Below are 23,859 nucleotides of genomic sequence, written 5' to 3'. Positions count from 1 at the left end.
TCTCTCTCTCTCTCTCTCTCTCTCTCTCTCTCTCTCTCTCTCTCTCGAAAAGTGCTTACTCTCCCAGCACTTGAGAGAGAGAGAGAGAGAGAGAGAGAGAGAGAGGCAGAGCATCATTCGTAATAAAGAAGATTAAGAAGACAAGTAGATTCTATTTACCTGGCAAGCACTAATTAAGAACCTCTCGAAAAAAAAAAATCATATTATTTTGAGTTAAGTACGAAATCATATCTTCCTCCTCAAAAAAAAAAAAAAAAAATGCAGCTGTCTGTTTGAGAGAAGCTGAGTATGTGCATTCTCTCTCTCTCTCTCTCTCTCTCTCTCTCTCTCTCTCTCTCTCTCTCTCTCTCTCTCATATTGAACAGTGAGCAAAAGGAAGAGAGACATTCATAGAGAGTGAGAGAGAGATTTGCTTTAATTTTCACTCACCTGTGTTTTTTTTTTTTTATGTAGGAAGGACACTGGCCAAGGGCAAAAATCTAATAAAAAAAAAATGCCCACTGAAATGCCAGTCCTATAAAAGGGTCAAAGCAGTGGTCAAAAATTGGTGGATAAGTGTCTTGAAACCTCCCTCTTGAAGGAATTCAAGTCATAGGAAGGTGGAAATACAGAAGCAGGCAGGGAGTTCCAGAGTTTACCAGAGAAAGGGATGAATGATTGAGAATACTGGTTAACTCTTGCGTTAGAGAGGTGGACAGAATAGGGGTGAGAGAAAGAAGAAAGTCTTGTGCAGCGAGGCCGCGGAAGGAGGGGAGGCATGCAGTTAGCAAGATCAGAAGAACAGTTAGCATGAAAATAGCGGTAAAAGACAGCTAGATGTGTGTGTGTGTGTGTGTGTGTGTGTATTCAGTCTCTCCCTCTCTCTCTCTCTCTCTCTCTCTCTCATTCATTCATTCATTCATTCATTCATTCATTATTTATTCATTAGTGCATTCCTCCTCCTCCCTAAATTATTGTATATACTTTTTCAGTGGTAATAGAAACTATTTTTATTTTATTTTTATTTATTTATTTATTTATATTAATGTGTTGTTGTTGTTGTTGTTGTTTTGGGCTTCTTCAACCTTATCTTTTTAAATCATATTTTCTAATAGTTTTTCTTTTTTTCAGAGAGAGAGGAAGAGAAGACAGAAAAGAGAGAAAGGAGATAGGTGGTGGTGGTAGTAGTAGTAGTAGTAGTAGTAGTAGTAGTAGTAGTAGTAGTAGTAGTAGTCATTGTGTGGGCCCCTCTCTCTCTCTCTCTCTCTCTCTCTCTCTCTCTCTCTCTCTCAGCCCCACAGTATGCTTACAAACCCACAGTCACCCCCCACAGCCAACCCCCACCCCTTTATATGTGTGTGTGTGTACTCTTCAATAAAGGTATATGGTAACTGCTATTTTATTGACCTAGAGAGAGAGAGAGAGAATGATGAAAACAAAAGATGATAAATGATAAAGAAAAAAAATTAAAATGAGAGAGAGAGAGAGAGAGAGAGAGAGAGAGAGAGAGAGAGAGAGAGAGAGAGAGAGAGAGGAGTACACAAGCAAATTGAAGCAAATATAATTAGAAACAAACAAATAACAGCAATTCATAAAAAATAAGTTAATGAAATAAACAAAAATATTAAACAGTAAACAAACAAACAAATATAGGTCACTGCAATAGAAAAAAAAGAGAAGGAAAATAAAAGAAAACAGCAAAAAAATATAAAAAAAACTGAATAATTAAAAAAATTGAAAAAAATGAAGAAAATATTGAAATGAGAAAAATGAACAAAAATATCAAATAAGAAAAAATAATGTAGAAAATAAAGGGAAAAAAAATAGAGCAAAACAAAAATAAAAATAAAAAAAATAGAAAATTAAAAAATATAGTAAACAAAAATAAAGCCCCCTCAAAAAAATAAATAACTAAAATAAATGGCAGAGAAAAGAAGGAAAACAGCAAAGTAATAAAACAAAACAAGGAATAAAGATAAACAAGAAAAAAAATTATGACAATTTCAAAAAAAGAAAAATCAAGCAAAAATAAATAAATAAATAAATAAAATAAAATAAATAAAATATACCAAACAAACAAACAAATTTCAAGTTAAAAGCAACAAACAAACAAACAAAGAGCAAAGAAAATGAAAAAACAGGCCTACCTAAAGTTTTTTTTCAGCCTATGTATACAATTTTTTTCTAATTCTATAGGCTGTACCAAAAAAAATAATTAACCTGTTGAAGTTTGTTGGTACAAAAAAATTTGTTTAAAAAAAGAATATAGTGATTTTTCTACTTCCATTACACTAAAGTACCTCTCTCTCTCTCTCTCTCTCTCTCTCTCTCTCTCTCTCTCTCTCTCTCTAATTACTTATATACTACTAACACTTACACACAGACAAACATAACTTACTTAAATCTAAACTTAAGAATATACTTAAATTTTCAATATAACTTTTTACATTAACACACACACACACAAAGTACATTGGGTATGTGTGTATGTGTGTTTACATACAGACATACATACAAACAGACTGACAGACAGAGAGAATTTTACATTATACAATAAATACATGTATGAAAATAGATTTGCTCTCTCTCTCTCTCTCTCTCTCTCTCTCTCTCTCTCTCTTTCCACTGATATATTAAATTATTTTCTCCTTTCTTAATGCTCTCTCTCTCTCTCTCTCTCTCTCTCTCTCTCTCTCTCTCTCTCTCACAAAACAGTAATTTCCAAACAGATAAACAAACAAACAAACAAACAAACATTATTGACCCAAGAACAGTTGGCATCACATTGCTGCTGCTGCTGCTGCTGCTGCTGCTGCTGCTGCTGCTGCTGCTGCTCCTCCTCCTCCTCCTCCTCCTCCTCAGGGCCAAGGGGGGAGGGGGAGGGGAGAGGGGCCACACATTGCCCCCCACTCCCACCATCCTGGGCCTCATATTTGAAGAAAACCTGCAAAAAAAAAAGTTAGGAGAGAGAGAGAGAGAGAGAGAGAGAGAGAGAGAGAGAGAGAGAGAGAGAGAGAGAGAGAGAGAGAGGAGAGAGAGAGAGAGGAGAGAGAGAGAGAGACTGAAAAAATCAAAGAAAACTATTTCAGATTCAAAAAATAAAAATAAACAACAACTACTACTACTACTACTACTACTACTACTTAACTAGCATCAACCCAAATCCCATAGTTCTTGTATTAGTAGTAGTAGTAGTAGTAGTAGTAGTAGTAGTAGTAGTAGTAGTAGTAGTAGTAGTAGTGGTGGTGGTGGTGGTGCCTCTGCTGGTGGTACCACCACTACTACTACTACTACTACTACTACTACTACTGCTGCTGCTGCTGCTACTACTACTGTTCTCTGGGATGGTGGTGGTGGTGTTCATCTTGCAATTGTTGTAGTTAGGAGGAGGAGGAGGAGGAAGAGACAGACAGACACTTACACAACTTATAAAATACTACTACTACTACTACTACTACTGTGTGTGTGTGTGTGTGTGTGTGTGTTAGTTTTAGTAAATAAAATAATGAAATAATTACATATTTATTTATTTATTCCAAAACCACAATCAGAGAGAGGGAGAGGTAGTTAGTGAGATTACATATATATAATTACATGTAAATATTATATACATTTCTAGTTACATATATTATCTAATTACACAAGACTAGTTTCCTTAAGATGACAAGAATTACATAAAAAAATCAATTACATTTATTATTATTATTATTACTTAACAACTAAACAACAACAACAACAACAACAAGAGGAGGAGGAGGAGGAGGGAGGAGGAGGAGGAGGAGGAGGAGGAGGAAGGAAGAAAGGAAGAACTGGACACACACACACATTTTTTTTTTTACAATATAATGCCTTTGAGCTGAAGCCTCCTCCTCCTCCTCCTCCTCCTCCTCCTTCTCTGCCTCCTACAGCTCCATCTGGTATTCTTCCCTCCACTGTCCCCTCCTGCAAAACAACAACAACAACAACAACAACAACAACAACAACAACAACAGCAACAACAGCAACAACAACAACAACAACAACAACAACAACAACAACAACAACAACAACACACACACACACACACACACACACACACACACACACACACACACACACACACACACACACACATGCACCTTACTGCAGCCCTTCGGAAGTGTATGGTTCTTGGAGTGCGTGGATGGCGTGTATGGAGGGGAGGGCTCTCTCCATCCACAGGGGGAGGGTAGCCTTCCAATCACTGGAGTTACTGAGAGAGAGAGAGAGGAAGTGGCAGATTAGACACAGAAGGTCCAAGAGGTAACGGCACAAACTAACAAAAAACAGGCAGTTGTACACAAACCCGCACAAAGAAAAAAACAAAAAAAGGGAAGGATAGGGTGGGGTTTGGGGGTGTCTGGGAGAGAAAGTGGTGTGTGTGTGTGTGTGTGTGTGTGTGTGGTGTGTGTGTGTGTGTGTGTGTGTGTGTGTGTGTGTGTGTGTGTGTGTGTGTGTGTGTGTGTGTGTGTGTGTGTGTGTGAGTGTGTGTGTGTGTGTGTGTGTGTGTGTGTGTGTGTGTGTGTGTGTGTGTGTGGTGTGTGTGTGTGTGCGTGCGTAGGAAGGAGAGAGAAAGAGAAAGAAATAATGAACACACACACACACACACACACACACACACACACACACACACACACACACACACACACACACACACACACACACACACACACACACACACACACACACCGGTGTTTGTGATGTTGTTTCTTGTTAGCCGAGTGGTGGTGGTGGTGGTGGTGGTGGAGGGAGTCAACCTCCGTGTCCACACCTGAAGGGTGGTACCCACTCTTGTGTGTCAGGTCGTGCACTGTGGCCATGTGACCTCTGACCTGAGTGTGACCCACTGTGACCTGGGCCCACTGAGGCTTGCTGCTGCCTGATCTGTGGGATTAGTTGAGTTTAAAAGGGAGTTTTTACACACACACACACACACACACACACACACACACACACACACACACAACACACACACAAAAATAACAATATCATCACCATCATCGGCTTACTTGTGGCGGCCATGTCAGACGGGCTGCTGAATATGAAATTATTATACTGCAATGTCTTAATTGTGTTTTTATTTTGTGTATTGCCTTTTATTTCATTGATTGTTTGCCAGATTTCTTTTGTGTTGCTTCTGAAATTACTAAATATTTGACCACAACAGTTGGATCAGGCAGCACGCATAACTTGGGTTAGGTTGTTCCCACATTGTTTGAATATCATGTGTGAAATGTGACCAACTTCATACATCTTAAAAAGCTTACATTTATATTTAGTAGAATTAATTATTCCGGTAGTTAGCCATGCGTTTTGGAGTATTTTTTCTGTTATATATTTGGTTTTTACTGGAAAGCATTTGTTATAGAGTTCGTAAACAATATTAAAGAATGGGTTAAAATTATCATTTGTGTCTACTAGATTAAGTATTTTATACCAATTTATCCTTTGTAGTTCACTGGTAAATAAACTTTGGTTATTTGTGCTGAAGTCTCTGAAGACAATCTTATGTTTGGTATTTGGCACAGACTGTTGTATAATATTTATAAATATGGGGAGATGATCAGTCATACAATAATGTAAAATACCTGATAATGATGGAGGTGTGAAATTAGTCCAGATATGGTCTGGTAATGATGGTTGACCAAGGTCAGGGCTGTCAGGAAATCTTGTTGGTTGAGATGTGTGAGATGCAGAGTTTGCATTGTGTTGAGGAATAAGTTGGTAGGAAGATGAGTGGAATGTTCAAGTAAATTAATGTTAAAGTCCCCAATGAGAATTGTTTTGTTATTTTTAAAAGTTTCAGCAACTAGTAAATTATTGATAATGTCTGTGAATTCCTTAACAACTATATGTTTACTATTGATCCTGTAAATTACTGAGATAATATAACTGGTGCTCCCTACAATTACCTTTGTTGTACTTATTTCAATATTCCTGTTTATAAAAGAGAACTGATTTAGAACTTGTATATTTATCATATTTTTGGTGTAGATAGTAATCCTTCCATGCTCTCCATCAGTTCTGATTAAGTGAAATGGGGTATAACCTTCTATGGGGTAGAGATACTTGGTGCGTTCTTGTAACTGTGTTTCTGTAAGGGCAATAACATCAGGTACTTTGGGTAAACAACTAAGCAATAATTTTTGAGAATCAAAGTTTTTGTGTAACTATCTAATATTTAAATGCAAGAAGTTAAGATAATCATTTCCTAGTGAGTTTGTAGTAGAACTGTATTCCTGAAAATTGAAGTATCTAGACAAAGAGTTAATATCATATTGACCTAAGATTTTAGTAATCATATCTATTGCAATGTTGAAAGGCATTAATATTATCCTCATTTTGGTTGTCATCATCAAACAGTGACTTATATAGGTCCTCCATAAGGGACGTGAAAAGTAATAATAGCAATAATAATAATGAGAACAATAACTACAACAATAATAATAATAATAATAATAATAATAATAATAATAATAATAATAATAATAATAATAATAATAATAATAATAAAATAATAATAATAATAAAAAGAAGAACATGGTAGGCTCCCCAGGCACCTTAAGCAGAGAACAAGTGAGTGAGGTGCAAATCAGTATAATGTATATGCATAATTTCCAGCACATGCAGTTTTAGTTCAGCATAACACTGATGGGTAAAATAGCAGATTATAGGAATAAGTATGGACTTAGTAAGTACAAGTTAAAGAAACAAAAGCAAAAAAGTTTGGCAGGAAAAGTATTCTTAAGTGTATAAACGGAGTTGGGTTGACATAAGTTACATTAGGTAAAGTGAACTACAATGAACAAAAAATACATTTTACATATACACATACACACACATACACACATATATACATACATATACATACACATAACACACCCATATGCATGTACATATACACATACATATACGCGTACATACATACACACACTACACACACACACACACACACATATGCTGGTATACACACAAATAATATTTTGGCTTTAGCAGATTAAGTATGAGGTATATGAGATGTAGATTATGTAGGTGGTACAGTAAGATACAGCAAAGTAATGACAACACAATACAGTAAGCCTCCCTGGAGAGCAGTGAACCAATAACACACCAGTAAAATATATTGCACAGATGGCAGTATTTTCACATAGAGGTCATTACTAAGTGTACAGTTTGATGACAAAGTCAGAGAGAGAGAGAGAGAGAGAGAGAGAGAGAGAGAGAGAGAGAGAGAGAGAGAGAGAGAGTGAGAGAGAGAGAGGAAGAGAGAGAGAGAGAGAGAGAGAGAGAGAGAGAGAGAGAGAGAGGAGAGAGGAGAGAGAGAGAGAGAGAGAGAGAGAGAGAGAGAGAGAGAGAGAGAGAACTAACTTAACTTAACTTAACTTAACCTAACCTAACCCAACCCAACCCAACCCAACCCAACCCAACCCAACTTAACTTAACCTGACCTGACCTGACCTGACCCAACTGACCTGTGAGCCCTGGAGTCCACCGACAACTGACTATCCACACTGGAGGCCCTTCTCAACACCCAATAGTCATGACCACCAGAAGTAGTAGTAATAGTAGTTGACTGGAGGGACTTGAGACTCTCTCCTTGTACCCTGGTGGTGGTGGTGGTGGTGGTAATGGGGGGATGCGAGGCTGAACTGGTGCTGTGGGGGGAGGAGCTGCGACCCCCTAACGTCATAGAACTTGATCGAAAAATGTTTTGCCTGCAGAAGTGGTAGTAGTAGTAGTAGTAGTAGTAGTAGTAGTAGTAGTAGTAGTAGTAGTAGTAGTAGTAGTAGTAGTAGTAGTAGTAGTAGTAGAACAAAAAGAGGAAGAAGAGGTGATACAGGACTGGATAAACACACACACACACACACACACACACACACACACACACACACACACACAGACAGACAGACAGAAAGACAGACAGACAAACAGACAAACAGACACACTTATAAACACTTATGAGGGGAGAGTCTAAGAGTCACTTTTTACCTTAGTGTTCTCCAGTCTTGGTGCTGAAAACAAACAAACAAATAAACAAAGCAAAATAAAAACATGAAACACACACAAGAGAATGAAATAAGGAAATCACACACACACACACACACACACACTTACTGTCCTGTGCACTTTCCACAATCCTCCTCTGAGGGAGAAGACAGCATCTGCAGAATTCCCAGAAGCTTGAGTTAATCTGAAGAAGGCGTGATGCTCAACACAGAACTGCCACAGGTGTTTACAGGCTGACTTACTGGGTGTCTCCACGCCGTAGGTGTTCTCCAAGCTCTGGGGGAGGCAGGGAGGGGCAGGGAGACTGCTACAGGTGTTTACAGGCTGACTTACTGGGTATCTCCTACTTGGCATCCTTGTAAATTCTGGCTGCATCCTTGAGTTGAGCCTGGCCTGCCTCACCTCACCATCCTTCTTGCTGTGACTGTAGGCAGGGTGAGCAGGGTACAGGGTAAGGTACAGGGTGAGGGTGAAGTTTAACCATTCCTCCTTTCCCCCGTCACCCCATTTCCCCATCTCCTCCCCCCAAACACCCTGAAATGCTCCAAACCATAATAATTTTTGATGCGAGAAAGGGGCCCCTAAAATTTTGTTTCTTTTAACTTTTCTTCATTTCTTTCTATCTAATGTTCTTCTTCCTTCTTCTTCCTCTCCCCCCACACCTTGCTACATACTTCCTCCTCACCCTACCACCCAAACACCCCCAAGCACCCACAAACATCCCAAAACAAACTACAACTTTTTTTTTCATTAATTCTCTTCCTTCTCTCATTACTGCACTTCTCTTCCTCTTCCCTTTCTTCCCACACGCCCCACATCCTCCCCACAACCTCCGACACCCCTCCCCACATCTCCTTCCCCCCAAACACCACCAAAACACCCAAAACCTCTCCAAAACAAACTAAAAATGGTCTCTGTCACTCCTCTGCCTTAAACTTAATTTCTACACACCTCTCCCTCTTCTTACACCTCACACAGCCTCACACACCTGCCCCCCACCTCGTCCACCCCCCAGACCAGCGAAAACGGCCAAACTCTCACCCCAATCTTAGCTCCAAGGGAGAAGACAGCATCCGTAGAATTCCCAGAAGCTTGAGTCAATCTGAAGAAGCACTGCCACAGGTGTTTACAGGCTGACTTACTGGGTGTCTCCAAGCCGTAGGTGTTCTCCAAGCTCTGGGGGAGGCAGGGAGGGGCAGTGAGAGAGAGGGAGAGGCAGGGAGAGAACACAGAACTGCCACAGTTGTTTACAGGCTGACTTACTGGGTGTCTCGAAGCCGTAGGTGTTCTCAGAGCTCTGGGGGAGGCAGGGAGTGGCAGTGAGAGAGAGGGAGAGGCAGGGAGAGAGAGGGAGAGTGTTATGTTTAATTTACTTCCAAGGGATGTGGTTTTACACGAGTCTGTGCTGAAGGTGTGAAGAAAATGTTGTTATTTTTTTTATTTTATTTATTATTTTTTTTATTTATGGTCTTAGGATAGAGGGAGAGGGAGAGTGGGAGTGTTGTTTTTAGAGAGAGAGAGAGAGAGAAAGAGAGAGATAGGTACTTACATTTTTATCTTTCACTCTGAAAAATCTCCCACGAAAATACACCTTGGAAATTCTCGGACTGGAAAATAAACAAATAAATAAATAAATAAACAAATAAATAAGTAAATAAACCAACAAAAACAAAACAAAAAATGAAATGCATATACAACAACAACAACAACTACTACTACTACTACTACTACTACTACTTACCAAAAATAATTCCCCACTTTCGCCTTATTTTTGAGTACAACGACCCCAGCTGGTGTGAGGCCCAAAAAGTACTCGATGTTGTCTTCTCCCTGAAACATAGAGCCAGGTCAGGTCAGGTCAGGTCACGTGGGGTTAGGTTAAGTTAAGTTAGGTCGAGGTAGATTAAAGGTCGTCGAGGTTAAGTTATGTTAAACATGTCGTATTTTTGCCATTTCTTCAACCAGCCATTGAAAATAATTGCGAATAAGATTTTTCACGTCTCAAACCATTCTTTAATTACTTCTGGCTGTTTTTGGCTTTCTTAAATCTTGTTGGTGTACATTCCGTTCCAGTTTTTATTACGATATGCTGATTGACATGTAAGTTAATGCATTAATTGGTAGATACATGTTACCAATAGCATGTTATGTAGCATTACACCGTGTCAGGAGCTGGTGAAGACGTGAGCGGGAGGGAAACAAAATGATTGGAAAATGGAGCTCCAAGGAAGTTATTTATTTATTTTATTTATTTATTTTTTTTTTTTTTTATTTCAGTGTAGGAGGGGCGTCGGTCATTGTCATTGAATTTATAGGGAAAGGAAATACCCAGTGAAGTGTCAGTGCCTTAAAGGGCTTACACGTGCTCTGGCGGAGGTTTGGTACAATCTTGACCACGGGATGGTTACAATTATCTTTTATTACTTTTTAAGTAAGATGCATATATTTTGGGAACTTATTTATTTTTTTTTTTCCCTTAGTTTTTAAATTGTTTTGTCTTTTAGAGATTTTTTTTCCTTTTTGAGTTTAATGTAATGTTGATATTTTGAAAAGTTTACTGCTATATTTGAAAATCTTTGGGCTTGTAATGATAATTTGTAACTCATATTTTGTTTAATGAGAGAGAGAGAGAGAGAGAGAGAGAGAGAGAGAGAGAGAGAGAGAGAGAGAGAGAGAGAGAGAGAGAGAGATGAATGAGCAGATTGATAACAGGTACAGGTAAGCGCCCTTGTAATACATCTTGTTTAACTTATGGAAAGAACTGGTACCTGGAATAATGATAATAATAATGATAATGGTAATAATAATAATAATAAGAGGGGTGGTGGTGGTGGTGGTGGTACTATTGTTGTTGGAATAATAATAATAATAATAATAATAATAATAATAATAATAATAATAATAATAATAATAAAAATAGTAATAATAATAGAGTGGTGGTGGTGGTTGTACTATTGTTGTTGTTTTCGTTCTTTTTTTTTCTTCTTCTTCTTCTTCTTCTTCTTTGTGTGTGTGTGTGTGTGTGTGTGTGTGTGTGTTTACAGATTAAAAAAAAATAAATACCTTTCTTCTTCTTCTTCTCTTCTTCCATAACAGGTCATAGAAGGTTATATTTATTATGTGAACTTGATCAGAGAGAGAGAGAGAGAGAGAGAGAGAGAGAGAGAGAGAGAGAGAGAGAGAGAATCTCTCTCTCTCTCTCTCTCTCTCTCTCTCTCTCTCTCCTCTACGAGTCAGTAAGGATTAGCTGTGTATAATTTCACCCTGAAATAGAGGGTGAATGGAGACGTGCCTGCAAAATAGTAGTAGTAGTAGTAGTAGTAGTAGTAAAAATATTTAATTATATATATATATATATATATATATATATATATATATATATATATATATATATATATATATATATATATATATATATATATATATATATATATATATATATATATATATATATATATATATATATATATATATATATATATATATTTAAAATAATTACTCTCTCTCTCTCTCTCTCTCTCTCTCTCTCTCCTTCGACAATATTGAAACAAAGGCAGAGAGAGAGAGAGAGAGAGAGAGAGAGAGAGAGAGAGAGAATAATTCTTTTACGATATATATAATTAATTTTTTTTTACTACTACTACTACTTTTTTTTTTAATGTGGGAAGGACACTGCCCAATGGGCACGGCACGTGAATTCGATGTGGATTATTCATGGATTTCTGGTGAAATCTTGAGTACGCAAGTATTCACTAAATTTCCACGTCTTTTCCACATGGATAACTGGTTACCAGATTCACGTGAATAACTGGAAAAAGAAATCACGTGATTTCTTTAGTAATTTTATACACGCATAAATCTGGTACTTGAATTCACGTGATAATACATTACTAAAAATGGCATTCTGGGCGTTAATTATATGCTTTTGTTAACATTAAATTTAAAATAAAATAGTAAAAATAAGGTCAGTCCAGAACATTATACATCCACCTTGATTAATTTTAGTTGTTACATTTCATCTGTAGCCTACTAATGATAATCCATATATTCGCAACCTTCATACATATATATAGGCTACAAAATTTTGAGCTGCCCGCTAAATCAAATAGTCTACCCGGCCGCCAGGCAATGCACCATGCAGTCACTGAAACACGGAGATTAAATTGAGTATTCATCTCTCTCTCTCTCTCTCTCTCTCTCTCTCTCTCTCTCTCTCTCTCTCTCTGATGTGTTTATTTTCTTTACATCAATAAATTATTTTAATTTGAATTTGAATTTTTCTCTATTGTTGTCCGTAAATGCTGGCAAACCACAAAGTAATCATATTATGTATTATGAAATAGATTTCAGGGTACCATTGTTGGAATATATTAAGGAATTATCACCATAGTAAGCTAAAATAATAGGGCGAGGGAGTTTGCGCAACGCGCTGCTCGGATGGTCTGCCTTGTACGTGCCAGGCTGCCAGCCTCGGCCGTTGGCGCGAAAACTGTGGGAAAGACAGGGACAGTTCAGGAAGTCTCAGGCTGTTTTGGAGCCTTTCGTGGCTGTGCTAGCAAATAGCAGGTATGTAGTGATGTATTCAAGTGTGAGGATTACCTGTGGGCAAAGTGTAGGATGTCAGTGGAGTGTACAAGGAAAGGGAGAGCGTGATTGGAGAGAGTGTTGGACAAGAATTTTTAGGCGGCAGTGAATCTAGTCCTAGAGTGTTTCTTCATCTGCTCTAGGGGCTATGTGAGTTGCAGCGGCTGTGCGAGAAGACGCCTGTCTGCCCTACGGTAGTGATAGGTGTGCTCGTCACCTCTTATCCAGAGATGACCCTACCGGGGTGGAGTGGAGTGGGGTGGGGCCTGAGTGGAGTGGTTCTTACCTGGTTGGGCTCCCGAGGGAACCCCACAATGGCTAGCACGTGTGTAGTGGTAAAACCACTTTTGTCTGTAAATTATCAGTTACTGAATAGTAACTAGTTTTGAAGAGGTCAGATAGAATGTTTTCAAACTTAGGAAATTAATTTTACTAGGATGTGATGTGAAATTTGCACAGACAGACCATTAGTAACAATTAATTTCAGGAAGAGCGTATCCTGCTACTGTATGGGCTGGATCAACCTCAACTTGTAACTGGTGGTAGCTACTCCATCCATTAATTCTTTCCCTCTGTTGAGACAGCTTAAAGTGAGTATGTATATATAATGTCTTATTGAATGTTCTATCTATGCATGATGTACTGCTTCAAATTTACTTTACGGACCTTTAAAGTCTGACTGATCACCTATATCACTGTCATACTGAAACTCTCTTCAGAAGGCAATTTTTTGCTACTTTGTGTTGTGTGTAATCATTGAGCTCGTTTGTGTTGTAGTATGTAATCTTTAAGCTACTCTGTGTTTTGTGTAAACTGCAGAACTACTTTAATTTGTTTTTGTGTACTCTAAACTAATATATTTCATTTGTTATCTTTCAGAGTAATAAACCACTACTCTAACTTTCCTATTTTTCCCTGACTTTTGATCACAGTCTCTTCTCAATTAATTATGTCTTACCATAAAAGATACAGGCAGATACAACGTGAGCTCAAGGAACTGTTGGTTAGTAGTAGTGAAGAGGAAGCTGACTGGGTTCATCAAAACACCAAAATTCCCAAACTTTACCATAATAACTCTGACCCATCTTTAAGCTTTTCTGACCAGGACAGTTGTGAAAGTACATCCTTATCCCCCTTGATAGTAACTGCACCAGAAGAATTAAGCACAGATGATGAGAGTCACCACCATATATCTGATTTGGCACTTGAAGAAGGATTAGCTTTATGGGCATCAAAAAATAACATTACACGCCAGGCAGCAAATGAATTATTGGAGCTGTTGAGGAATAATGGGCATAATCTACCTAAAGATTCACGCACTTTGATGGAAACTCCAAGGTACCTATCTTACTATAGTGACAGTCCCGACCAGCATGACAAGAGGCACCATGACACACTTTACCGAAGAAGAAGCCATGACCAAGGTGACAGGAGACAGCTTGACACACCTGACCGAAGTGATAGCCCTGGCCAGCAGGAGAGGAGATATGAAAAACACTATCAAAATAGAAGTCATGACCACTATGACTGGGACAATAGACGTGATAGACACAACCAGAGAGACAACAAGAGCAGGTGTGACCCTTGTAATGACAATCAAAAGAATCACAAAGGTAGCCAGGAAGATGCTGAATCCAGCTTCCCTCTAACTAGTAAGTTCTAATCCTTATCACTATGAGGAATTGTATGTAGTGATTAGTACCCAAAATGACAAAGTTGAACATAACAATATTAAGTACATAGACCTAGTTGATATACCCTGGAACATTATTGCACTGTTATATTCATTACGTATTAGGCTCCGTCCACACTAGCGGGTAAATCCCTCTGGGCACACAGAAGCTTACGTCCACGTGGCAATGCCTGCCTGCCTAGGCCCCTTGAGCCCCAGTCAAGAGACGAGCACCCGTGCAGTCAGGCAGAGGATCTCTTTAATCTGATGAAGACTGCGGTACGACAACATCAGACCACTGATTCTAGCCGGATGGAGGGGTAGACATGACCATCTGGTGTAGCCGTATGTACTTCCCTGGCAAACTGACAGCCATGGATCCAAAGCTCCCAATGTACCTTGTATGTCTGGCAGTGGTGTACTGCCAGGTGCAACGGGCTATGCCCGATGAAATTCCTCATCTTCTGTCACAGGCAGTTTACTCGTCTTTTGCAAAAGTGGAGAAAATGTCGGCGGGCAAACAACTCGCTTCTGCCCGCTAGAGTGGATGGAGCCTTATATTGCATGGCATAGTAGGTAGTTTCTCACAACCATTTTCAGTTTCTCAATTTTCTAAATATTTAACCCAACTGTCCTTTATATATATGTTTTTTTTTTTTTTTTTTTTTTTTTTTTCACATCTTGGCCACTACGCTTGTTAATGACACTGGCCTATAGTTTAACGGATCCTCTTTACTGCCACCTTTAAAATTGGTTTGATGGTTGCCCTCTTCCAATCCACTGGTATTTTCCCGGCCCTGTGCCAGTGAGACATATCAAGTTACTCAATTTACCTGCTAATTGTTGTATGCACTCTTTTAGCACCCAATTTGATACCCCATTTGGCCCTCCTCACTTTCTTGCATCCAGTTCCTCCAATAGTTTTATAATTTCCTCTGTTAATGTTTGTACCCTTTCCAGTGCCCTTCCAGCCACTGACACTGTATCTATCTCAGCAAACTCCCTCTCCCTTGTGAACACACTTTAGAAACATTTATTTAATACTTCTACTACCTCATTAATATTACCAAACATTTCACCATTCACTTTAACTTTCAGAATCTCATCTCTATTTTTCAGTTTCTTATTTAAAAACTCATAATCACTTATCTACAATATTTTTCTCAAACTTCTTTTTTTCCTGCCTTCTTATTTTGACATATTAATCTCTCTTCCTTTTGTACTCATTCCATAAATCTCCACTACTGTTCCTTGTCCATTTATGCTATGCCCACTCCTTAACTTGCATGGCTTCTGCACACTTTGTTATACCTACTCTTCTCTTGATGTGTGTGTGTGTGTATTTTATTTTTCTTGTAATTGGGAAGTTATTTAGCATCCTCAGTTATGTATTATTTTTTCTTATAGAATTTCAGAAGCGAGTGTTACAACTTCTGCTGGACATCAGGAAAACTGTTTCGGATACGAGCACATGTGGTGGTAAACCAGCTGACACAGCTTGTACTCTTACAATCAAACGGAATAATTCCCTGGAAGAAGTGCAGAATCTAGAGGATGAATTGGTTAATCCCAGTTATTTCATGGAAGTGTGCAACCAGTGCGTCCGCATAGGTGGCTATAATAAGAGAGATATGGTCTCTAATTTGATGTGCAGGTTTATGACCAAAAACCTCATGTGTCAGTATAACATGCTTGGGCAGAGAGGCAAGTTGTCTTTTAGAAAAACAAAGTTATACAATGTGATTCAGGAGAGCGTGCTTAAAAAGTTCTCAGATTCAAATGTGACAGAAATACAAATGATAGTTGCAGCAAAATTGCGTAATGCTCCAAAATTGAAAAATGAAAATTAGCTGATGTAAAATGGTACTTACAATCAGTTAAGATCTGCAAGAATGTTAAAACAAACCAATCTTTGTCTCATGCATGACCTTGGTGAAGTAAAGTATTTTCATACCAAGATGAACTGCAATAGCGCAGTGAAAAATCTAGTCATACCCACTGCCACCAGGAGTCTAACCCGGGTCTCTTGAGTGAGAGCCAGACAGCAAGACCACTACACCACTGTGGTGTAGGGGTCTTGCTGCCTGGCTCTCACTCAAGAGACCCGGGTTCGACTTCTGGTGGCAGTGGGTATGACTAGATAAAGTATTTTCATTTTGTATGTTACTAAAAAAATGCTGGTAAATTTATCTCATGACTGATTGTACACAGATGACCTTATATATTGTAACTATGTGTACATTTCCCTTCCTCCCCCCTCTCTCTCTCTCTTAAAGAAGCTCTTTTTCTATCAGAATGACAAAATTTATTGATGTGTAAACAGTATAAGGGGGGATGTTAGAGAAGCTTAAGAATGAAAGAACCAGGACCGCCGAGAACTGAACCTCAGACAAGCTGTTCCCGCCACCACGCTAACCTGGTCCTGGTTCTTTCAACTTGTCGTTATGGGATTCAAGCTTAAGAATGGTTTTAAGATGTGGAGAGAGACTTACTGCTGTAAAATTTGAACCGATTGGGATATTACCTCATGATATTTATGTGAGATGATATTAATGATCTCAGATTATAAAAGCAAACTAGTATTATTAACAGTGATTTATTTTGTAATTTAGTAATAGATATAACATTTTAATTTATAATTTTGCTTTTGCCTACCACTTAGGTTCCCATGTATTTTTACGTAAATGAAAAAGTATGGAGCTACACAAGTATCAATTCACAAAATGCTTAATTTCATTGACAACTGTGGTCTGTATTGTTTTAAGCATATTGTGTACTTGTGGCAGGCCTGGTATTCTTTGCATATATTCCCCCTGGGGCTACATAGATACTAGAATGTAGCCCTCTCCATGTCGGCTGTGTGCCGTAAGAGGCGACTGATTCTGGCCCTGGGTGGGGATCTCTTTTACTAGCCCATAGCAGGTCTTTTTACCGCTTGACATATTTTCCCTTCTCATTTCCCTTTGCTTTCTGTCCATTTTCTTTTACGTTCTCTTACTTTTCCGAGTGGTAGGCTGACTCTTTGTCAGAGTGAGGGTTGGTGTCCTTTACTTCCCATAGCCATTTCTGTCTTTCTCTTGTTCTATATACCTCTACTGTTTAGGGTGACACTAGGCTGGGGATCTGCCCATTCTTCTCTACCTTTTATAGTCCCACTTGTGGCACATGCCCAGGGATAATGCTAGGCACAAGTGCCATGGGAACCCATTTATTGAGTCGTGGCCCGGGATGGCGGATGGTCACCCTCACAGTTCAAGGGTGGTTTCTGCTGTTCTGGACCATGGCATGGGGAGGTAATGCATAGGAGCAGGTGTCAGGCTATGGATGGATTGTGGCTAAACAAAGTTTTAATTTTTTGTATTACTGGGATCATCCATTTATATATTGCAGTTATTCTTCATTCAAGTCAGATATCTTGAAAGCCTTTATATATAAAAATGCAAGCACTAACTTTTTTTTTTTTCATAAAATATGGAAATTATTTTGGTTTTGATATTTTTACAAGGATGAAGATTATTAAATTTATGAAAAAGTGTAAGACTGAAGAATATATATATACACACTTTCTGTATTACTTGTATTTTTTACATGCCTACCTTGTATTCTGAAATTGCACAGTACTATGGTTGCATTCAACAAGTGTGAAGGCTGCATTATCGTGCTCTACCAGCCTGCCTGTCAACAATGTGCGGTCTCGTAAAGGATATGTTTCTGTTTATAATAGCCTATTCGACTATAGCTTACGTAAATGATACAGAAACATATACTGAGAGACTGGATGAACTGATGACATGCAGATTACCAGAGCACGATAATGCAGCCTTCAAACTTGTTGGAATCAACTACAAAAGCTCAGATAATTCACGGATAAATAAACACATGGATTATTCCACCAGATATTACCGTGTATTACACGTGAATTTGTACACGTGTATTCCACGTGTTCATTTTCACGTGAATTCGATTTTGCATTTTCCATCAAATATCCATGAGTAATCCACGTGCAGGATCCACGTGTATTCCACGTGAATTACGTGACATTTGCCCACTGGGTGGCCATGGGCAACAAAAATCCAATAAAAAAAAAATGCCCACTGAAATGCCAGTCCCATAAAAGGGTCAAAGAGAGGTGAAGTTTCCAGTTCAGATTATAAGTAAAGGACAGACCGAGGATGTTCAGTGTAGAAGAGGGAGACAGTTGAGTGTCATTGAAGAAGAGGGAATAGTTGTCTGGAAGGTTGTGTCGAGTTGATAGATGGAGGAATTGAGTTTTTGAGGCATTGAACAATAACAAGTTTGATCTGGAATTGAGTTTTTGAGGCATTGAACAATACCAAGTTTGCTCTGCCCCAATTAGAAATTTTAAAAAGATCAGAAGTCAAGCGTTCTGTGGCTTCCCTGTGTGAAATGTTTACCTCCTGAAGGGTTGGACGTCTATGAAAAGACGTGGAAAAGTGCAGGGTGGTATCATCAGCGTAGGAGTGGATAGGACAAGAAGTTTGGTTTAGAAGATCATTAATGAATAATAAGAAGAGAGTAGGTAACTACTACTACTACTACTACTACTACTATTTTGCAGGCACGTCTCCATTCACCCCCTAGTTTAGCGTGAAATCATACACAGCTGATCCTTGCTGACTCATAGAGGAGATAACCAGGAGAGAGAGAGAGAAAGAGAGAGAGAGAGAGGTTTGTTTTTTTCAATATATTAATTTTTGATTAATTGAGAGAGAGAGAGAGAGAGAGAGAGAGAGAAAATTTTCCTGTGTAGTTTTATTGGCACACCAGCGAATCGGTGATGTCTGTTCTGTAAAGCCATCTGAGCACCACCAATACTACCTTCCCCACAGCAGTGTCCTCCCCCTCCAGCAACAGTTTGACATTAGTATTACTTTTTAATTTTAAGGTTAGATCAACTGTATTAGATCAAGTGTTATGATGTAACACAAAGACAAGCCAGGCATCATTGTTGTTTACTTTATTCATATTGTATGTACTTAGTATTATCAAACATTAGATGCTTTGAAATCACGATAACTGCTTGATCACAAACCAGAATCTTCTGTATTTAATGTAGTAAATATGGTTCCCTTCCTTTGGCATATGCTGATACTGCAAGAATGCACTTCCATATCCCTTGCATGTAGCATTATGTAATAGTTAATGAGTGCTGTATATCACAACTGCCAATATTCCTCCTGTGATAGCAGCCTTGGCATATTCTAAATATCCTTACATACACTGTTTCATTGAGTACAATGACAACTAATCTAAATAATTCATAAATAAGTGTGTAATGTGCTCTGGAAATACATGCACAGGAGTTAACGTTCTTTTTCTGTACCTAACAGGTAATAGTCAAATTACATGTTGTTATGCACCATTTCAGATCACATAGTCAGACTTATTGATGACTTAAAAGTAATAAGAAGTTAATTACACATTTTATCATTTCTATTAACCATGGTTAAAGTACCCTCGCCTTGTAAACTGGACAGTGGTTGTAAACCTACATCCCCCTACCCTCCCCACACACCTCTTACCTTCCACAATGCCCCATTCCTTACTGCTCACCCACAATGCCCCTTCCTTACCCCTCCCTTCCAGTAATGGATGCTTCAAGCAAAGCTTAACACTAGTGTTTTGTAGTTGCTTTCTCACCAGTTGTGACAACGCAGGGTGGACTTTGCTGGAGTGCAGTCAGCTGCTTCCCATATCCAGAAACTCGTACTTTTTACATTTATGCCTGGAATTGTGCCTGATCTGTTTTCCAACCAGAATTTTTTTCACTAGTAATAAATGTTAAAATCTTACCAGTTCATCTGATGACTTTGAGCATCTTGGCAAAAAGATCTCTAATCCTTGTTGGTGTCCCTCCTCTATATTGTTTATATGGCTCTACTGCCATCTCTAAATACTTAACTCTTCTTGCATGCCCTTGCTGACACCTCCACACTGGAAGATTCAAGGGTTGTCCTTCTTCACTTCCCCCTTAAATTATGCCTCTTACAGAAATTATTTGTCATAATGTTTTCAAAGCAGCAGTGCCTGCTGGTTTGATGGTGGCCATGGAGTGAAATTGCTGCCAGACTCATGGAGTTCCAATGCTGTCAAATTCATAAAGTTGACCTGTGGCCATGGCAAGTGTCAGGTTCCTATCATATATTTTTTCAGAATAACATGCCTATCCTTGCTAATAAAAACAAGTGTGTTGAAAAGAAGTAATCCTCCAATTAATATAGTTATATCAACAGCACCTTTGTGGGCTGTTCAGAGTGATTATAATGACTTGGACAAGAGTGACAGCACTGCAAGAAGTTACAGAAAAAATGGGAAAAGTGGGGTATATTAGTATATTTTGAAACTTCCACAATATTGTCACATGATGTTGGAACTATGGGTTCTCACCAGAAAAGTATGCATTATCTGGGGATTTGAACATGGGACCTTTTGTTTGTTGGATGGTTGTGCTACCCATTGCACCACAGTGCCCTCCTGTGACAACTTGCACATCTCCCCTATGAGGTCATCTCCCACATGCTCTTGACCTATGATTGTGCATCCTGTGGATATTACTCATTGTGCCATGTTGAAGCTATGTAGATGTTACCCAATGCACTATGATGATGCTAGTGGCAGATCTGCCCTTGAACCTAAGTAACAAGAATTCTTTCATAAAATAGAAAATATCAACAGCTCTCAAACTCTCCCCCTGCACAACTATACAAATATACAAACTATACAAATGCATTATATGTACATATTTATATTTATATCATGTATTATACTTTTTCTTAATCTCTCTACTGTCGCCATATGCCAGCTAGGCAAAGTTGGGTACTTCCACAAACTGCAAATTCTACAAATGTGAAGTATGGTTTTCTTTTTGCAGTTTTATGATTGTGACAATCATCAGTATTGCAAAAGTAACCCAAATGCAAATCTGTCTACAAACTTTTTGCATGGGTAAATTGACCACCTGGCAATGTCAAGGATGGTGTATTATTCTTTCCACCATCTGCCATCAAGCCATCCTGTTAGGAGTCAGTTACAGAGATAGTACAATTAATACAGTTCAGAGCTGCAACCTATCAGTGTTCTATTTCATGTTGATTCTCTATATATTATTCATCCTACAATAGTGCCTTATTTTGCCTTAAAAAAAATTTTGACACAATAGTTGAAACTATCCATAGTTAAAACATATGTGTACCACATATGTTGGGCAATTTTGTAGATTTTGCAGTTGTGGAAATAAATTTGCATTTGTGTTGATCAGCACTACTGTCAGGGAAGTCCTGCAAATAATTGCCACACTTTACCATACTTAGAACTTATGTTTTTCACCTCAAGTGCAGCAAATGACAAAGAAAATAAAACAAATTTGCAATAATGTGATTTCTTTTATTCCTGTTTCCTTATTTAGCAAATAGGCACTACAATTTTGTTATATATTTTCAGATGCCTACTCACTACTGCAGACCACCACAGACAAGTTAGAAGTCCCAGGATACTGAGATACAGTACTTAGAGTGGAATGGGATCAACTTGTATAAGATATATACATGCATTGGCAGAAGAGCTCCAAAGTTTGCTTAATGTTGTAGATGAGTATGGAAATGACTGTGATGTGAGATTTTAGTAGTGAGAAAGCAAGCTGATGATGGTGAAAATATTCCAGAGGAAAAGAGAAATTCATGATGGAAATTGGGAGGGAATGAGTTGCAACAGACTGATAAATGGAAGTACCTGGGGATGTGGATGAGTCCAAACGGGTGTGTAGAGGTGAAGAATGAGAAAATAGATGTAGTGAACCAGTGTCTGGGTGAACTAGTAAGTGCAGCAAGGATGAGAACAAGTAAATGTGATGTACTGTGAAAAATTTGGAAGAGCTTGGTTGCTCCAAGCATGTGTGATTCCATGGGATTTGATTGAATTAGAGAAATGAAAAATAGGGCAGCATAGAATGACAAGGATGGCACTGAATGCACCAAGGTATGTAGCAATGGAGGCTTTGAGAAAGACCTGTGAAAAGCATGTGTGTTAGATTAGAATGAATTGGTGATGCAAGATTAATGAGAAATATGTTTCTGTGGGATATTAGGAGAAACAGGTAGGGGAAAAAAGTGTGTTAAGATGGTAGCAAAGAGAGTCATGGAAGCTAATTGGGCTTTCCAGCATTTTCATGGGAAACATATTAAGTGTGACTGGAATATGATTGCTTTTCCTACAGGAGTTGCCACTACATACAGGTTTGGCCACCTGTAGCATTAAAATCAAGACAGGAGAAAAGCTTGTTTTGGAGCTGTGTGTGGACATTCTTCTGAACTAATCAGACTCGTTTTTTAAGATTTTCCCTGCCTGCCCCCAACCTTGTGTGGAAAGCTCTGTCTGTAAGATGTCTGTGAGCAACTGTGGTGTGTGACTCCCTGGCTGTCAGAGTGAATGCAGTAGCATGTGAGGGATATAAGATCTGGTTCCTCAGGGCCTGTGTGGGTTTCAAGGCCAACACTAAGGCACTGGGCCATGACAACTTAATGTATTTCTGTGATCCCTGCAAAGAGATGACTAGAGACATGGAAGAGACACCGCTGCTAAAAGGAAGAGAAAAGTGTACAGACAGAAGAGAAAGACAGACAGAGGAAAGAGTGCTAGTAATGGGCAATATGAATGCATGTGTAGGAATACTAGAACAGGTGAACAAGAATGGTAAAAATGCTTGTGGAGTTTGTTGGAAAATCTGAATGTTACCTTGGCTGAGGAACATGTGACTTGGAGTGGTAGGGAACAAGAATCAGCTATTGACTACACATTGGTGAATGGAAGAATGTGTGAAATTGTCACACATGTGGATAGATGAGGATAGTATGGTTGATATCGTGTCTGATCACAATGTGCTGGTTGTTGAGTACCTGGTGCATGGTGGGAATGAGGTGAAAGTGGCAAGTAAGAAAAGGAAATGGAGATTGGGAGATGTAGGGTGAGGGAACTTTCAGGTTAATCTGAGTGAAAGAAGCTGGCATGATGTAAGTGTGCATGATGTGGAGCACCTGAATGAGAAACTGGTTGAGGACATGCAGAGTGCTGCTGAGAACCTGATAGGGTTTGTGAGAGTAGGCAGAAAAAGAGAGTAAGTGAACCATGCTGGAATGAAAAATCAGAGAGGCTAGGAAGGAGCAAAAGAGAATGAGTAGAGTGTAGATGGCTGAGGAAAAAGAGGCAAGAAAGTGATGAGGCAGAAGATGAGTATCAGAATGCATGGGGAGCATATGTGAAACAGCAGCAACTAACAAGGTGAATGATAATAAAGGCAAAAGTGAAGTGTGAAAGGGATATGATTGTGTCTTTAAGGGAGAATGGCATGAAAGGTGGCTGTGAATGGTACAAGTTCATGAGAAGTGAGAATATGTCAGGCAGTGTTGGTGAGGAAAGCCTGAAAGTAAATGGTGAAGCTATAACAAAGAAGGAAGGAATCAGGGAGGCAATCAGACTGTTCTGGAAAGAAGTGGGTGGTGTAGGTGAGGTGTTTGCTGTGAGAGAAATATGTGTGACACTGGAGAGGAAGAATGCAGATGAACTGGATGAAAGAATCAGCAGGG

At 38.8% G+C, this 23,859-nt stretch overlaps 3 protein-coding genes across 11 annotated transcripts in view; 2 read left to right on the top strand and 1 right to left on the bottom strand.

The window, feature by feature from the left end:
- LOC135112248 (uncharacterized) overlaps positions 1-22,123 on the top strand; it is a 136,668-nt gene extending 114,545 nt beyond the window's left edge. The window contains exon 3 of the transcript XR_010274212.1: positions 21,722-22,123. The gene's annotated coding sequence lies outside the window, so the exon portion shown is untranslated. The remainder of the gene's footprint in view (positions 1-21,721) is intronic.
- LOC135112247 (band 4.1-like protein 4) overlaps positions 2,647-23,859 on the bottom strand; it is a 33,367-nt gene continuing 12,154 nt past the window's right edge. For 2 of the 8 annotated variants that reach the window (XR_010274206.1, XM_064026503.1), the window contains exons 4-10: positions 9,746-9,834; positions 9,554-9,611; positions 9,046-9,180; positions 8,113-8,428; positions 7,470-7,712; positions 4,687-4,881; positions 3,782-4,210 (exon numbers count right to left, since the gene is read on the bottom strand). Coding sequence is in view for 4 of the 8 variants with exons in the window: in XM_064026503.1 (XP_063882573.1) it covers positions 8,408-8,428; positions 9,046-9,180; positions 9,554-9,611; positions 9,746-9,834 (303 nt within the window). In the remaining 4 variants the exon portion in view is untranslated. Of the gene's footprint in view, positions 2,924-3,781; positions 4,211-4,686; positions 4,882-7,469; positions 7,713-8,112; positions 8,429-9,045; positions 9,181-9,267; positions 9,525-9,553; positions 9,612-9,745; positions 9,835-23,859 lie in introns of those variants that run through there. The other 6 variants (XR_010274205.1, XR_010274207.1, XR_010274208.1 and 3 more) reach the window with 6 other exon arrangements.
- LOC135112246 (uncharacterized) lies at positions 12,409-17,831 on the top strand. Of its 2 annotated transcripts, none has more exons than XR_010274204.1 (4): positions 12,409-12,570; positions 13,076-13,178; positions 13,945-14,240; positions 15,668-17,831. XR_010274204.1 is itself a non-coding variant. In XM_064026501.1 (4 exons), exons 3-4 carry the CDS (start codon positions 13,538-13,540, stop codon positions 16,108-16,110), a joined length of 1,146 nt encoding a protein of 381 aa, XP_063882571.1. In that variant the 5' UTR covers positions 12,418-12,570; positions 13,076-13,178; positions 13,468-13,537; the 3' UTR covers positions 16,111-17,831. The 2 variants fall into 2 exon arrangements, 1 of the variants encoding a protein (XP_063882571.1); XM_064026501.1 differs by having other exon boundaries at positions 12,418-12,570; positions 13,468-14,240.

The sequence above is a fragment of the Scylla paramamosain genome, chromosome 23 (genome assembly GCF_035594125.1).
Source record: "Scylla paramamosain isolate STU-SP2022 chromosome 23, ASM3559412v1, whole genome shotgun sequence".
Taxonomy (NCBI): domain Eukaryota; kingdom Metazoa; phylum Arthropoda; class Malacostraca; order Decapoda; family Portunidae; genus Scylla; species Scylla paramamosain.
This window is presented reverse-complemented; position numbering and strand designations above follow the sequence as displayed.